Source organism: Cryptococcus neoformans, chromosome 3 (genome assembly GCF_000149385.1).
Source record: "Cryptococcus neoformans var. neoformans B-3501A chromosome 3, whole genome shotgun sequence".
Taxonomy (NCBI): Eukaryota; Fungi; Basidiomycota; class Tremellomycetes; order Tremellales; family Cryptococcaceae; genus Cryptococcus; species Cryptococcus deneoformans.
This window is the reverse complement of record NC_009179.1, coordinates 1159661-1176244: the sequence shown is the minus strand read 5'-3', so window position 1 is coordinate 1176244 and position 16584 is coordinate 1159661. Positions and strand designations below refer to the sequence as shown.

The window sequence follows — 16584 nt, the reverse complement described above, 5'->3', positions numbered from 1 at the left end:
CGAGATTGTGACAGGTGCGTGCATGGGCTACGATATTCTAGCTACTTTCAGTCGCAAGTTCGCTGAATATTTGATCCACAGCGGTGCCCATGTAGCCGGATTGACGAGACACTTTCAGGCCCCCCGTGATCCATCTACCGACCCAGGACTTGCCCGCGGCTCAAGGAATACTTATCCACCCATCACACATTTGTGTCCCCAAAGCAGAGCCCACCACGCCATCAGCCAAGACATTGACTTTCGTCCCAAAAAGAAACTCAAAACGAGGTATGCGCCCAGCACGCTTTCCTCCCGAGAAAGACTGCATGACCTCTTGATAGATGCCCAGAACGACTTGAAAAGGCACCAGGAAGAGCGGAAGCAAATGGCAAAGAGCGGGACTCGTTCCGTCCACGCCACACGACCTAGAACGAGGATTTGAAACGTAGCCTATCACATTGTCCCTAATTGTCAGTCTATGAGCACAGCAGCATTATGCATGTATCTTGTTATCGTCCCATCAGGGAATGTCTGTCTGCAGGTCACACAGCCTCTCATCCATCCGAGGCGTTCACGTTGTTTAAAAAGAAAAGAACCTGGTAAACAAACTCAGGCAAACGACTATACTCGGATAGACATGAATACAATGTGCATAGCGTATCAATGATGAAATCTAAATGTTTTGACGATGAGTTACAGCTGCGGCTGCAGCATGACATGGACCAGAACCAAAAAAAAGAAAAACCAATACTAGGTATGGGAATGATGAAACAAGAAGAAAAATCGAAGAATTGGCAGATAATTAAATATCGTCGCCAATGGATACCTGGACTTGCTCGCCCGGCTTAAAGGGAGGAAGGCCTGTCAAAAGCAAAGCATCAGCTCCCTTCAACAACAACCAGTCACAGACTGAACCAAAAAAGACTTACCAAGATATGGGCAACTAGAGCACCTAAACGCATCTCCCAGGTAACAACTACCGCAACTGCTCGTCTTCTTGGCTTCCGCTCTCTTATCCGCCGGCCAGATACCTTCCATCCCCTCTGTCGCCTTCTTGAGGTTCTCCGGTATGTCATCATCGCCCTCCAAAAAGAATGCCTTTTGGGCCTCCTGGACAGCCGCCGACGTCTGGGCCTCCTCCTCCTGCTCAAGCTCCTTCAACCCGCACGTGCAATCCTTGCACGCCCTGCGCCGCTTGACAGGTTTCCCATTCTCCGCCGGGAACACGCAGTCGGGCCGGGTACGGTCTGCAGGAGTCAAGAGCGATTTACCACCGTCAGGAATAAGAGGAGAGTCAATCGCCCAGAGAGCAGCTTTGCGAGCCTTGTCCCCATTCCGACGGAGCTGTAGAGGACGGGCGCCGCTTAGCGTGACAGGCGTTGAGCTGGAAGGCGCGGGTGAGGGGTCAGACGCGACAGTAGGAAGTGACGGTGCGCTAGGTGATGTATAGGCGAGAGTAGAGGGAGAGGGGGTAGGCAAGACAGGAGTGAATGAGTGAGAGGCAAGGGCGGAATGTAACGCGCCAAGTTGAGACTCAGAGTCGGCCGGGATATGTATGAATATCTGAGTGGATGGCGGAATAGCAGAAAGGAGATTGGGCGGGAGAGGAAGAGGCAGGACAAGATGAATGGTGAGAGGCGGAGGGGGAAGGGTGGTGGCTAGGAGCGGCAAATGAGTATCGCCTATTAGGGCAAGTAGAGAGGGATATACGTACCGTTATCCAAGATACGGTCTACCATCTCGCCCTGTACCGAGGAGGAGGGCGGTGCGGCAGATTTGAGACTTGTGAGGAGCGCCTGGTACTCGGGGGCTCTTTGCATGGAGCCAAGCACGAGCTGGGTGGCGGGGCCGGAGGGCTGCGCGAAAGCAGTCGGGGGCACGGGCGCAGGCATGGTGGGCGGGAAGATAGACGGATGGTTGGGGAAGTGGAGGTCACTAGAAGATGGAAGAAGGAATGGAAAAGAAAGGAAAGAACAATAGACGAGAGAAATTCTCTATGCCATATACATGGAAATGACGATTAATAATAAAATGCCTGGCTGACTCACGCAATTAGCGACCTCCGAATTGGATCCTTCCCACGACCTTCAAATCTTCCTCCTTACGTACGCCTCCACTCTATTAATCTTACGTAATACTTTCTCCCACTGGCAACCTGGCTTATGCAGAGCGTCGGCTAACTGTGCAGGTGCGGCAGACACCTGGAAGAGGGCATGCTCGTTGGTGGACACGCTGGAGAGAAGGGATCTTGGGTGTTATGATGTGCCCTTTGACATGTATAATGAAGTATACATTGGCGGGTGCGGCTTGGGGTGGAGGGCCGGAAACGCATCGGGAGTGTTTGTAACGAGGGATTAGTACTTGGTTGTAATAACTGTATTAGGAATCTGCTATGCATTTGTAGTCTGTCAAAATAATCTTTTACCACGGTAAAAACCGCGTTTTGGAAGCTGTAAATGACGTAAGAGGCCCTATAAACTGACTGCGTTTTATGGTACCCGGGACGTACTTTTCAAGATTGACAGGAGGGGCGACCTGGCTAATAAAATAACCACTTGTAACTGATAATCTGCTCATCCTTTTTGAGAAGAAAAGAAGTACGCAAATCGTGGGAAAGGGAGAGGCGAAATCATGCAGCCGCCCGCCTGAACTGTACTAAATATCATCGAAGAGCGTACAAATATCATGCCGATATCAAAAGCACGGGATTGGTCGCGTTGAAGAGCGTCGCACATTTGGGAGCATTTTTGTTTTTCTCGGTCACTTTCTTGTGCTCCTCGGTCCCTTTTGCCTGCCATTCGCGGACCATTCGCGTCCAGAACCCGCCGGAATACAAAAAATCCATGCATGTTTACACCTGCAATTTAACGCGAGAAATTCCTTTTCCCGAATACGCGTAAAGTCCCGTCATTTTTTCATTGTCCGATCGGACGCAGTTCCTCTTGTACTGCTGTACTACTCTCAGTTACTGTTACGACGACGCTCCATCAGTAGGGTAAAACTAACTTCCAAGGTGAAAGGAAATCAACCAACCGGGATCCAGAACGGGGGATCTCGGTATCTCGCGTTTTCGGAAAATTGTGGGGTGAGGGGATGGGACGCGCCAAATACAATGGGTCGTAAGTGGGAAAAAGGCACAAGTGAGCTCCAAGGTGAGCTCACTCCGACCGGACTCTACTAGTAGTCACGCCATACTGCGACATGTAGTGTATAAAAGAGTACATGAACCTGGCGATCCCCAGGAGTCTACTCTTTCCACCCACCAACCGTACATCCCCCTCGCTGATATCCCACTTCAACACCTGGCAGAGCACAAACAACATTATCACTTGCTGCTCCAATCATTATACCGTATCAGATAAACAACCTCCACTTCTTCCCTCGCACTTCCAGTGTCCCTGCCAATTTACCTTGCGTGCTACTTGTCAAGCATGACTTCAATCGCCCAGCCCATCAACTTCCCTTCCCGTCCCTCTTACTCCACTACTGCTTCTCCGTCAAACTCGCCTTCTCGCTCCAACTCGTACGACCTGTCTTCCAGTCCTAAAATGGGTAGCAGCCCAGGTCAGCACCCTTGCCCCCACTTGAGCGAATTTGTACAAAGCTTGTACAAAGCCTGGGGCTCAAAGTCAGACATTCAGGAGAGACGACGATGGTGAAAGATGCACATTCGTTGTGAAACACATCTTGTCGTCCTAATACAGCAATGATGTAAGCTTGGAGGTAGCCATTTGAAGGGGACAAATAAAGGGGGCAAAGATCAAAGGTGAGCCGCTCGAATAGCAGACGGGTTCAATAGCTGATTCAGGCTTTTCCTGTCGTTCACAGAACCCCAGCAAATCAAATATAGAGTTGTATCCACATTTTGAAAAACTTAACACTTGTCACACATAAATAATCAAACACCACATAGCATGTCAAATACGTATCTTTTTTATGATTGCCTTTCGGACGATTTTCTCTAGTCTGTCGTCATCTTGTAGCTTGTACTTGTGCCCATGTACTTTTTTTCTCTTCGAAACTTCATCTGCAACTTTGTCATTATACATGCCACATGGTGTAATTACACCTTCTGTAATCCCAAGGACGCCACCGCCATATCTGAAGAAGGCAATATAAAGTGTACAAATGAAGAACGACGACAAGACAGAAGAGGTGACATGGGGTCAATTTTCATCGGTACACAGGTTTCATCATTCACATGCCACCGACTTGCGAATGTGTATAGTTGACGGCAATACTAGTGATCTACCCATGCAGTACCGCTTGGAACATCCCAGTCGATGTTGCACTAGTAGGTGACTATCACGAGAAAATGGTTATTACGGACCGGACTTTGGTGGTACGATGAAAGTAGCCTGTAGGGAGCTCACGCAGCGAAAAATCTACTACTCTGGATCCCGGACCAAGTCTGTCCATCAAATGACGTTCACGCCCCAAGAGGTCTCAACCCTCGGATTGTGCTGCATCGGATAAGGAGGATCAATCAAAGGTCGAGTCCTCAAATAAATACACATCGGATCAACTTTTGATCGCTGATCGAAAAGTTACCTTTTCTACCTTTCCTCATGTCCGAGGTCCTGGTTATAAAGAATCATCACGCAGATCAATCTGCACACACAACGAAACAGGGTTGCCTGGATTGATATCTTCTTTTACCTTTTCTATCCACCAACAAGGTCTAGAACTATGGGTTATGTATGTATGAAAATGACTGGTGGTGAAGCGAAGTCATGATCAGGAGGGTTTGAGTGAGGAGCTTGACTTTCAATTATCACGCTTCGGGATCTACTCCTACTAGTGGCCTCAGTTTAGTATTTATTATACAGTGCTTGCACAGTAATAGACAATAGCCTTCTGGCCGCGCTGTGTCTCTGCCTGGCGTGCTGTAGCCTCCTGCTGCCCGGGAGACTAGATCGACTACGTACGTAGACAGCTAATTGCAGTCTAGTTGGACTTGGTATCGCATAATCTTTGATAGTAGTAGCAGTTAGTTGAAGACTGGACTACTATCAAGTTCGCATATCGCTCGCCTGCAAACTGCAGCTTTGATCTACACCTTCAAATGCCAAAAATTGTGCACGGACATTATTGCCGATTTCAGCACCATCCGGCACCCCCCCATCATCATCACGGACCAATGAATGCTTGTTTGTCGCGCAGCACCGTGCGTGTATCGTCGTGTTTCAAGTACTCTTCCGCCGGTGCATATCTGGCCGCCTCGTAATACATGGGTTACAGACTATAGTAAACACCACTGCACAATATTTGCTTGCAGTCCTGTACAGACTTCACTGAAGGAGAAAATCATTAATAGCAATCAAGTAGGGCTCCGGTTACAGGTGCAAGTCTGACCGCGTAACATAATAGCAGTGTTGCATGACATAGGGCCGTGCGGCATGACCTACAAAATCAAGATTTGGTGATGAGTGGTGCATGAATTTGATGGATAGCCTGGGGCGGCCTGCAGAATCACAGCTCACGGACCACAGGTCACAAACATCAGACCGACACATCTCTGATCTGTGTGTTGCTCTGCCCGCTGCTGGGCACTGGAACCTTTCGGTGCCGACGGGGGCGCAAGTCTGGTGTGGAATTCCAAAATGTCGATGTTCTGCACCAAGATCAGCTACTAGATGCAGAACCATCCCCACCATCAGCTAGCAGCAGGGCGAGGACGCTACACCACCGAATCATCCCCCCACACCTTCTTACTAGCGTTTCAAAGAGGCTGCGCCACTCTTTTCTTTTCTCTTTTGCTTTTTCCCCTCACCTACTTACTCTCTTGCTCTCAGTCCTCGCTAAACCTCATCATAAACAACTTATAGCGCCTCTGACCCTCATCCAAAGGCTCAACAAAGGTCCTCATCAGTTATCATTCCCCTTTGAAAGGACCTTCATTTGACCCAGAAATCACAGTCACTGAACGTCCTTTTGCTTCATTCTTTTTCACCTGGTGAGTACGCTTCTCGCACGCACTCTCCACTTTAACGTTGGGGCAGCATAAAGGGCTATAGTCTTGCTGCATTGCTGTCAGTGTATTGATTACGCGATGTGCACCCGACGATATCGCTGACAATTCCCACTCACTACTCATATCCTACGCACACTGCCTTCAATCGGTATTCGCGGCACACACACAATCCTCTTACACACTTTCTCTTTGTCGGTTGTGTCTTTCGTGTTCTATAAACCTCCTGTCGACTATGTTAGCCAGCTTACCTTGTCCCGATTCGCCAGAGTGGAAAGCAAACTACATACACACCAGATCATACACCATTGCCATTCATGTGCCGTATTGTAGGTTGACTGATAAGCCCTATTATCTATTCTGTTCGTTGTACGATACAACACGAAGTAAGGCAAAAGAGTTTATATCCATCAACGCATACTCACTTTTAAATCATCTTCTTCTCCCTTCAAAGCTACCTTCTCAGAAAGAAATCGCTTTTAGAAGAGGTACCGCCAGCCAATAACCGCAGCGCGTAATCTCCAAATCGTCTTCAGTCGCGTTTTTTGGGTTAATCCTTTCATTAAGATAAGAATCCAGCAGTGAGTTGTTTTACTGGGGGAATAGCAACCGTTATTGAGGGGCGTTGATACAGGAGTAACAACACAGCAGCAGCCAAAACATATTGGCCTTCGAAAAGTCTCGGTTCTTCACTGTGAGGCGATTTCCAATCTTTTCTTCCTTCCTATGCGTCTCTCTGTCATAGTTCTGAGGTAGGAAGAAAAAAGCAGTATACTTGGTATAGCAGTCACTCTTTTTTGAGCCGAGGAAGCCATAAATGTTCGACGCTGCCGTCTTCTGACCATTATCATTGATACCTTTGGGTGAAACGTTAATACCTTTGAGTCGAAGGCGGCTCACATCCGCGGTACTATCTCCATGGATTTTCACCAACATCATTTCCTTTGTCTACTCGAATCCTTCAGAAATGGAATGTTTGCTGACTCACTGTTCTGGTCTATTGCCTTTACCGTCATCTCTCCCTTTGAACTGGCCCTCGTCAACATCTTGCTTCCTTCAATCACACGGCATCCATCTTCTGACGCTTCTAGGTCTCTTGGGTTTCGCACCTTGTAGACACCCACGTCGCTCCAAGATAACAGACAGTATCGCTCTCGGCGACCTTGCATCATCTGCTTCACATTTCCTTTGTCCACCCACAGCTTTATCGACACTTCTCTTCCCGCGCCTGACCGAGGAACTTCCCCAGAAAGCGCGAACTTGTAAGTGAAACACACTTTCCTAGATGATCCTTGCTTCTCCAAGGGGGTGGCTGCGTCAATCCACACCGGATCGGGGCGAACAGAAAAGCTGACTTCGCCACTTATTGACTGCCTCGTCCTTTTAACGGACGTCCTGTACCCCCTTCATTCCTGTTTTCCCACCACCTTTTTAATTTGTCCTTTCATCGACCTACGGTATCCTTGCTTATCATCCGTTCTCCATCGATTCAGAAGTCAGACATAGCTTCCCATGACTTCAATGATCCACACCCAATCCTTCGATGGCGGTCGTACTCAGGGCGGTCTACATACCTCTCCTGCGGCATCACCTCGTAGTGATCGTCCTCACTCCCAATCGTCTCTTCATATTGCTCCTCAGAGCACGTACTCTCCTCCCCTACCAACTCAATCGCCTCACCCGATCTCTGCATACCCGGTTCAGGCCTATCGTCCATATCCTCAAGGCGTAGCTTTACAACTTCCGAATCTCATGAACAGCACTTACCCAAGCACAGCGCCGGCCTTGCCATTTTATCCCACTGGCCCTACGCCGATGTATGATTCTCGCGGTCCACAGCAAATGATCCGAACAATCTCCCATGCGCATCCTATGAATTCCGCTACCGAGCAAACAATTTCTTCTCGGTATTCTTCTTCACCCCATAGCGTTCATGAGCATCTGGGAGATGCGCCTTCAATCACAGGGGGCGATCAGCCAAACCCTTGGGGTCACCCTGCTTTCCATGTTCAGACAGAAGATGACCGTTCTATCAACCCATCTATGTTTGGTCCGGGCGGCGATTACTCAATGTCCCGTTCCACTTCCGGCGCTAGCGACAGTGGGCATGATACGATGAGACTGCTCACGCCAAGCCTTGACTATCGTCCCGACCGAAGAAGCCCTCATGAACTTGATTTGCGAAAAGTATCTGATAGCTTGGGAGACAAAAAGCACTTCTCTCAAGTGGCGTTTACCCCTCATTTTGATCTGCAGTCACACTCTCTTGGGTTAGGTCCTCACCCACAGCCTGAAAATATGTTCTTCGGTGATCGGGGATATAGCAACACCTCTTTCAACCTATCTTCGGAAAGGATTGCAGGGAAAGACACAGATCTCACAGGCGAGACGGAGTATGAAAGGGAGAGAGCCGAGCAAATCGTGAACAATAGAAAGTTATTGGAGGATGTAGGACTTGGAAGTCATAGTGTAAGTCGAGCTGTTTGCCATTCATTGTGACAACTCTAATATTTGTCTTGGTAGTTGAGCTTTGGGTCTCGGCATATGAGCGGCGCAAAGGGCAGTGATTCGAAGAAGAATAGGAAGGTTTCCACATCTGCCAAAAAGCGCCTTCAACTGGAAGGACCTGGTGAGTATCAAAGTAAGCTTTCTTCTCTTTTAGATGAGTATTGCTAACGCACAGCTGTTCAGTGCGAGCCTCACCAAGGATTAGATCTATGGGTCGCAACATTTCATATGCTAATCTCGATGGCGGATCAGCGAGCGACAATGATGAATATTCATCCGAACAGGATCCAGAAGAAGAAGAGGAATTCAGGCCATCCAAGCGGTCCAGAGGCCAGATGGGATTCAGACAAAAGTCGTCTTCCTATTCTCAGTCAAGCAACAAGGTGTGTCAGTTCATATGGAATTTTCATTTGACGCCTACTGACAAACTTGTAGGCATCATCCAAGCCTCAGCTATCCCTATGGGGTCTCCTTCAGGTATATCCCGAAATTCCACATCTCTTCCCTCTCTTTTACTACACCCTCAACAATGATTTGACGATTAATTCTGATTCCGTGCCTCTCATTGGTTCCATCCCTTCCAATTGCACACCGGTGGCAAAGGCTGAGACACTTCAGGCATATTTCCACCGAGGGCGACGTGTGCTTTCACAGTTAGATGCTTTCACGTCCAGGTGCGACCGTAAATACGAAGGGCCCGAAGTCAGGTGGCCCGAGCTGGATTATCACACGAGGATAGCCATTCGAGATGTCCGACGAAAGGTGGTTGAGCGATGCGAAAATTACAAATATACTCGACGGGATATTCTCGACAAGTGAGTCCCCACTCGGAGATGAAATCATTTGAAACGTTGCACTGACAATACTCCCAGGCATGTGGGGAAGGGTAAATGGCAGTCCATTGAACAGGGAATGATTGAGTGGCGCGCGGGCATGACTGTCAATGACCCTGCCAACGATCTCGCAAATGTCACACTGACCTTGCCTACTCCTCCTCCAAACGCCTATGGGCACCAAATACGGCAGCAACCCACCCCTGCCCTTTACAATGATAGGGCGTTCAAACCATTCCCTCAAGGTCGACGACCTACTTCCATTGCGCCTCGTACGGTGAGCGTCATCATGGCTGAGCCTGATGAACAGGCGCCCTTCACCTACCCTCCTACTGCCAACTCAGCGGTTGAATTTTATGGGTATGCTCCTCAGCAACCTCCGATCCCTCCGATGTACGGTGAGGATCAGGTCCCCATGAGTGTGCAACTGCCGGAGTCTGTGACCGCAGGGCCAGCCGGAGCCAGCTTGGACCAGGCGAATAAAGAAGCAAGCGCCAGCTGGGGCGAGTCAAGAGGTCTCAAAAGGGCCAGAGATGACGACCAGGTTGGCGTTTCAAATGACAACGAAGGATGAAGCCATTTCAACAAGAGAGCCTGGTGACAGCGCCCCAGGGCGAACTGTAGAAATGGCAGTTTAGCAATCTGTCCGCGAGACATTTGACCACTTTTACCCACCGTTCAGTAGCTTTAGTAATTCCCTTTTCCCCTTCGTGTACATATAGATTTGCCGACCGAGTTTGAGCGTGGTTATCTGTTTGTGTATGGATCCTATCCCGCCGAGTAAACTAGCATGTAGTATAGTTATCCCCCGAGTCGCCTGGGAAACTGGCCGCAACGGCGCCGACTTGTATGAGTATCATTAATGGATAGGCAATTTCGAGTGAGCATCGGTAATTATGTGAGATACTAGAGGGTGTATGCATTTATCGGACAGAATGAAGTGATAGTGTTGGTTCAAGTTGTAAAATGAGGAGCAGGATATGTGAAGAATAACGAAAAGCAAGCGATGATTCCGATGGAAAACCCGTAAGGAGCGGGACCAAAATGATAAATAATTACATGAATTTGTCGCTCTCCCTGGAAACAGCAACAAAACCATTTCCGCTAATTCGCTTTGTGTTTAGGTCATTTAATCGCCATTTATTACCAAGCATACTTGGAACCATCTAGCGAACAACCCACTAACTGTCATGGAGTTTTCCAACTTTGAAGGGGCATCACAGGTACGTCTCGTCCTTCCTACCCTTCCTTCTTGCCTCCCTTTCATCGACGCACAGTAATCACTGACGACAGTTGACAGTATGGTCCGGACATCGATGACAACACTTCATTATACTCGTCAATTCCGCCTTCAGTAGTTACAGCGCCCACTATCAGTGGCGATATTGCCAGTCAGCTCGGCGACCTTAATCTCGGCGAAACTACGTCAGGGCATGCAGCAGCCGGTCAAGTCTATATAGACGATTTTGACGAGGAAATAGAGCGGAATTCATTTGGAGAAGGAGTCGAGCATGCTTGCAGGTAAGTATAGTCACTGATAAAAAGCTAGTTCATAGCGTTGATGTGGGACTTTAGCTACTGTGGTATTCATAATCCCCAATGTGTTGTCAAGGTAAGTGTCTTCCTTTCATGGAAATTCAGTATCAGTAATTCACTCGAGCTGTATAGTGTCTTCACTGTAATAAATGGTTCTGTAATTCTCGTGGAAATACATCTGCTTCGCATATCGTAAATCACCTAGTCAAGGCGAAGCACAAAGAAGTGATCCTACACAAGGAAAGCGCTCTTGGAGATACCATCCCAGAATGTAAGATGACACTTGTACTTTTGACATAAAGCTAAATAAGTTCATAATACTAGGCTACAACTGTGGCAGTAAAAATGTGTTTATGCTAGGGTTCATTCCCGCGAAAAGTGACACTGTTGTCGTTTTACTTTGCCGGTAAGCTTTATTTGATCTTTCTCCCCATTTGCCGCTCACACTCTTACAGGCAACCTTGTGCAGCCTTGACGAGTTCCCGGGATATCAATTGGGATACCTCACAGTGGTCAGCTATCATCGATGATCGTCAGTTTCTCTCTTGGCTCGTCAAGGTACCGTCAGAGGCCGAGCAACTTCGAGCGAGACAAATTTCTTTGGCCCAAATATCAAAACTTGAAGAACTTTGGAGAGAAAATCCCAATGCAAAGCTTGAAGATGCGGAGGCACAGTCTGGCGAGGAGGAGATGCAGCCGATCTTGCTCAAGTGAGTATGTCTGTCCCCAAAGTTATTTTTTGCTAAAGGATGCGTCAGATATGAGGATGCGTACCAATATCAGAACATTCTCGGTCCTCTGGTTAAAGTCGAAGCTGATTATGACAAGCGCATGAAAGAATCCCAAACCGAGAATGATATCACGATACGATGGGATATGGGTCTTAATCAAAAGCGTCTTGCATGGTTTTGCATGCCGAAACTCGAAAGCGGAGAAGTTAGATTGGCAGTAGGCGATGAGTTGAAGCTCAAATTTGCGGGGACGACCAGCAGCGTCGGAATTAAAGGTCTCCAGGCGTTCAACAAAGCGGGTTGGGGAAGTTCCGGAGATGCAGTATGGGAGGGAGTTGGGAGTGTCGTCAAGATACCGAACAGTAAGTGTGCAATCGTATGGCTTGGCTGGAAGCCTAATATGATCATTTTAGATGCATCGGACGAAATTTGCTTGGAGCTTCGGAGAAATGACGGAGTGCCTTTCGATTGCACTCACGGCTTTTCTGTCGACTTTATTTGGAAATCGACCAGTTTCGACAGGATGCAGGCGGCCATGAAAACGTTTGCGATCGACGAGAAGAGTGTGAGCGGCTATATCGTGAGAATTTTCTTTTTGTCCATCAGAAAAGAAGGTATCTGATAAGGTTTTTTCCAGTACCATAAATTGCTCGGACACGAAGTCGAACCCCAAGTGCTTCGCACTCAGATGCCCAAACGTTTTGCTGCCCCTAATCTTCCAGAGCTTAACCACTCGCAAATGTCTGCCGTCAAGGCCGTATTGCAAAAACCGCTGAGTCTCATCCAAGGCCCTCCAGGAACTGGGAAAACGGTGACTTCTGCTTCTATCGTATATCACCTCGCCAAGATGAATCCTGGCCAGGTTCTGGTATGCGCGCCTTCCAACGTAGCTGTTGACCATCTTTGCGAAAAGATTCACCAGACGGGTCTCAAGGTCGTGCGATTAGCAGCCAAATCACGAGAAGCGCTTGATTCATCGGTTGACTTCCTCTCCCTTCACAGTCAAGTAGCCAACGCAGACACGCACCACGAGTTGCAGAAACTCATTCAACTGAGAAATGACCAAGGAGAATTAAGTCAGAGCGACGAAAGAAAGTACAAGGCGTTGGTCAAAGCGTGTGAGAAGGACATTTTGAACGCGGCGGATGTTATCTGTACTACGTGTGTCGGTGCGGGTGATCCCAGGCTGGCCAAGTTCAAATTTAGAACAGTTTTGATCGATGAAGCTACTCAGTCTGCCGAGCCTGGTGAGTCGTTTCTTAACATTGTTTTCTTGTTTTTTCAGAGAACTGATGACCCGTAGAATGTATGATCCCTCTTGTTATGGGGTGTAAACAAGCTGTACTGGTGGGCGATCACCAACAATTGGGACCAGTCATTATGAACAAGAAAGCAGCACGCGCTGGTCTTTCGCAATCCTTGTTCGAACGGCTCGTCATCCTGGGCAACCACCCTATCCGACTGCAGGTGCAGTACCGGATGCACCCCTGCCTTTCCGAGTTTTCATCCAACCTGTTCTACGAGGGCACTTTGCAGAATGGTGTCACGGCACCAGAAAGGCTGCGTAAGCATGTAGATTTCCCCTGGCCAGTTGCGGACACGCCAATGTTCTTCCATCAGAACCTTGGTACGGAGGAAATATCATCAAGCGGAACATCTTTCCTCAACAGAACCGAAGCTTCCAATGTTGAAAAGATGGTGACCAAATTTTTCAAGTCTGGCGTCTTACCCAATCAGATTGGTGTTATTACGCCATACGAAGGACAGCGATCGTACATTGCGTCGTACATGCAGCTACATGGCTCGCTGAAAAAGGATCTATACAAAGAAGTCGAGGTGGCGAGTGTTGATGCGTTCCAGGGTCGTGAGAAGGATTATATCATCTTGAGTTGTGTGAGAAGCAACGAGCACCAGGGTATCGGATTTTTAAATGATCCTAGAAGACTGAACGTGGCTCTTACCCGTGCCAAGTACGGCGTGGTGATCTTGGGTAATCCAAAGGTGCTGAGCAAGGTAACGTTTTAATCTCAAGTCTGCGTATTATACCAGCACTGACTTTTTTTTTTTTTTTTACCGTTAGCATCCTCTTTGGCTTTACCTCCTTTCCCACTACAAGGAGAAGGGGTGCTTTGTTGAAGGCCCTCTCAGTAACCTTCAGCCGAGTATGGTCCAGTTCAGCCGACCGAAAAAGTCTTTGGCAGCGGCTATGGACCCTTTCAAGAGACGTGAGACTTCTGCGGTTGAGTTTCTCAGCAAGAGTGAGTTTTGGTCGTTTTTATCTGTTCGGTTTGGTTTGGATGCGGCGCATACTAATATAACCATGTAACCTTGCAGATATGGGTCATGGACAAGGGCAATCCGCTGCCGCAAATCGTTTCGATCCAGCCTATTACCGTACCCATAACCCTCTTTCGTTTATCCCGTCTGATGCGCAATCGGTAGTCAGCCAAGCAATGACCAGCTCTGCTTTCCCCTTATTCGGTGGTGTTGGCGGTGGTGTTGGTGGTGGTGGCGGTGGGAAGAACAAGACGTATACGGGATACGCTTCAAGTGTCGTTTCCCAACAACCGATAGACGGCGGTAACGCTAGCGCATTTGCACCTCCTCGCGCCGGACAATCACAATTTGACAGGTTTGCCAGTATCGTCGGGTCGGCGGGGTCGGCCGGGTCGGCGGGTGCGGGGGGCGCGGGTGCAGGCGCTGGCGCTGGCGGGGGCGGGGGCGGGGGCAACGTGATGATGGGGAAGGGGAGGCGGCTTTCGATTGGGAGCGAGGCGGCAAGCGCGTCGATGTATGCGTACGGCTACAAGGCGGGTGAGGACGATACGCAGAGTATCGCACCGAGCCAGGCTGGTATGACCGAGTTTTAGTAAAATAAAATAAAATAAAAAAACGAGAAAAGAGAGCAAAGGTGGGGTATCTCAGCGGTATATCGACCTTTTGTCGAGCCTCTCCGATTGGCACACATGTCCATATGGACCGTATGGAGCGGTTGTGCTACGTTTTGGGGTCCGTCCAGTAGCGATTTGCTCTGTGCCCACCTCTTGTCGGCGGGCGGGGGGGGGGCGGGGGTGAGTGTGGTGGACGTAGACGTGGGGCGGGTAAGAGTGGTGATAAAAAGTTGGGAAAGAAAAGAAAAAAAATGTGCTTGCTCGTTGTTTTACGTTACGATCGTCCGCTTTACGGTTATAGATGACCATGCACCTTTTTTTCCCCTTCTTTTTTGGTCCACTCTAGATTCATAGCGCGCCACAAGACCCCAGAATGTATAAAGACACAAAGGTACGACTAGGATTTTTATTTGGCTTTTATTCTCCTCACCAAAACCCGACTGTGGTTGCTACTATATCCCCCCCCGACATACCCATCCCATTCTCAGTCTCTTCACGTTCATCCTCTCCACTTGGTATACTCTGCCATAATCAACTGTGCATTCGACGTAAGCTTTTTAAACGAGTTGGGCCCGGGGAGACCGATGGGGACGTACCTCGTTGAAGACGAGGGTGAAGATGGTATGCGGCGTGATCCTCAAGAAATGAGCAGTGGTACCTGTCGATAATCCCCTCGAGTCAGCCTTTCATCTCCTTTGCCCTCCATCTCTTTGGTTAAAGAGTATTCAAAAACTCACCCTTGTACCACCCGGCAATGCCTTCGGCCTTGAATGTCTTCCAGAGACAGTCGAATGGATTGGTGTAAAGCGCGCCGCGGACTTTGCCAGTGATGGGATCTTTGATCGTGTTTTCTACATTTTCAATCGCGTGTGAGCTCTTATCCGGGATTTTTTTTAATGTGAAAAGAGATTGAGAGAATGGGATGGTGGCTAACGATTGTACATCCTTGTGAGAGCCTTTGCACCAAAAAAAAATTAGCCATCCGGAAATATATGTTTGCAGACCGAGACTGAGACTCACGGTATCAGGGGGTTGCATGGCGATGCAAACGCAAACACCGGAAACGGAACTTGCAGCGAGGAATGTCCAGAAACTGTCAGAGGCCATACCGGCGGAAGAAACGAGGTAGTATTTGCTCAAGTTGTATGACGGTAATTGGACAGACGATCCCTAAGTCGGGAATGATGAATGTGGGTTGATGGGATGAAGAAAAAAAAGGGGGGGACTGACCATGGCAGTACGCAAGATGGCGGTGCTGACACCTCGCCAGAGACCGAAGAAGCCGTCGGATTTGAGAATCGTGCGGAGGGCGTCATACGAGTTTTTGTAGTAGTGCTGGGCGCCGACGGGGATATGGGGAGAGTAGGCTTGCATACGAGCCTTGATAAGGAAGAGCGGGGAGCCGAGAGACGCTTACGATTTGTCGATTAGTAAACGCAGAGCTGTGCAGGGGAGAAAAAAAGCACCTCCAATACAGCCGGTCACAGCACCGGCAGTGATGGCAGTGATAAACACGCCTTCATTAGGATCTTTCCCGATCGCTCTGTTGAAAAGTCTCCGGCAAGGTTCGTATAATCCTAATCGGGAGCCATTGAGAAGGGTCTGTCAGGGTGTCAGCGGCACGGGCAGCAGCTCCGACGGGCAAGGGTGGGCGCACCTGGTAGCCATACTAGAGAGCCGAGAAAAGGAGTTTAGCAAGAGGCGTCAGATACTTTGCAGAAAGCTTACGGCGGGGACCAGGCCTCGTTGAAGACCTCGTATACCCTCGTGCTGCCACGTCTTCCTGAACACGTCGAGGACATTGCGGTACACTCTGGGCGCCGAGGGGTCGTTCCTCTGGAGCTCGCCCTGGAGCTGGAGCCGGGTCTTCATGGTCTCGGGGATGTTGGCTGGGCGTGTGAGCGGGGCGTGGGCGGTGTGGGGGGTGCTTACTGATTGTGACTGCGCCGCATCCTGCGAGGCCGCCGCAGAGGAAGCTCTCGAGGAGGGAGAGGGGCTGCTGTGGCTGGGTCATCGGGCGTACAGAGGAGCACGATACGGGATGCATGTTGAAATAGCGATGGATGTGCGTTACGTAATGCGCGGATGTGTATATTGGCAGCGAATCGAGTGTTTGCGAGTGCACATGCGCCATG

General features: G+C 49.1%; 5 protein-coding genes across 5 annotated transcripts; 2 read left to right on the top strand and 3 right to left on the bottom strand.

The window, feature by feature from the left end:
* Positions 1–781: 781 nt before the first annotated feature.
* Positions 782–1871, bottom strand: CNBC4280 (hypothetical protein; the record flags this gene model as incomplete). The annotated part of the gene is made up of 3 exons (XM_771409.1): positions 782–840; positions 909–1637; positions 1694–1871. The coding sequence occupies 3 exons, from the start codon at positions 1869–1871 to the stop codon at positions 782–784; spliced, it is 966 nt and encodes a 321-aa protein (XP_776502.1).
* Positions 1872–5928: 4057 nt separating this feature from the next.
* CNBC4270 (hypothetical protein) lies at positions 5929–6252 on the bottom strand (the record flags this gene model as incomplete). The annotated part of the gene is made up of 3 exons (XM_771408.1): positions 5929–6001; positions 6070–6176; positions 6241–6252. 3 exons carry the CDS (start codon positions 6250–6252, stop codon positions 5929–5931), a joined length of 192 nt encoding a protein of 63 aa, XP_776501.1.
* A 1210-nt stretch (positions 6253–7462) lies between these two features.
* Positions 7463–9865, top strand: CNBC4260 (hypothetical protein; the record flags this gene model as incomplete). The annotated part of the gene is made up of 5 exons (XM_771407.1): positions 7463–8419; positions 8474–8579; positions 8642–8841; positions 8894–9273; positions 9331–9865. The coding sequence occupies 5 exons, from the start codon at positions 7463–7465 to the stop codon at positions 9863–9865; spliced, it is 2178 nt and encodes a 725-aa protein (XP_776500.1).
* Positions 9866–10481: 616 nt separating this feature from the next.
* On the top strand, positions 10482–14428 carry CNBC4250 (hypothetical protein; the record flags this gene model as incomplete). Its single annotated transcript, XM_771406.1, has 12 exons — positions 10482–10514; positions 10592–10812; positions 10867–10903; positions 10960–11098; positions 11152–11233; positions 11283–11537; positions 11586–11920; positions 11972–12138; positions 12196–12805; positions 12862–13571; positions 13639–13783; positions 13893–14428. 12 exons carry the CDS (start codon positions 10482–10484, stop codon positions 14426–14428), a joined length of 3270 nt encoding a protein of 1089 aa, XP_776499.1.
* A 520-nt stretch (positions 14429–14948) lies between these two features.
* Positions 14949–16463, bottom strand: CNBC4240 (hypothetical protein; the record flags this gene model as incomplete). The annotated part of the gene is made up of 10 exons (XM_771405.1): positions 14949–14984; positions 15046–15107; positions 15187–15300; positions 15384–15405; positions 15470–15619; positions 15680–15861; positions 15916–16051; positions 16107–16118; positions 16178–16338; positions 16382–16463. The coding sequence occupies 10 exons, from the start codon at positions 16461–16463 to the stop codon at positions 14949–14951; spliced, it is 957 nt and encodes a 318-aa protein (XP_776498.1).
* Positions 16464–16584: the final 121 nt, after the last annotated feature.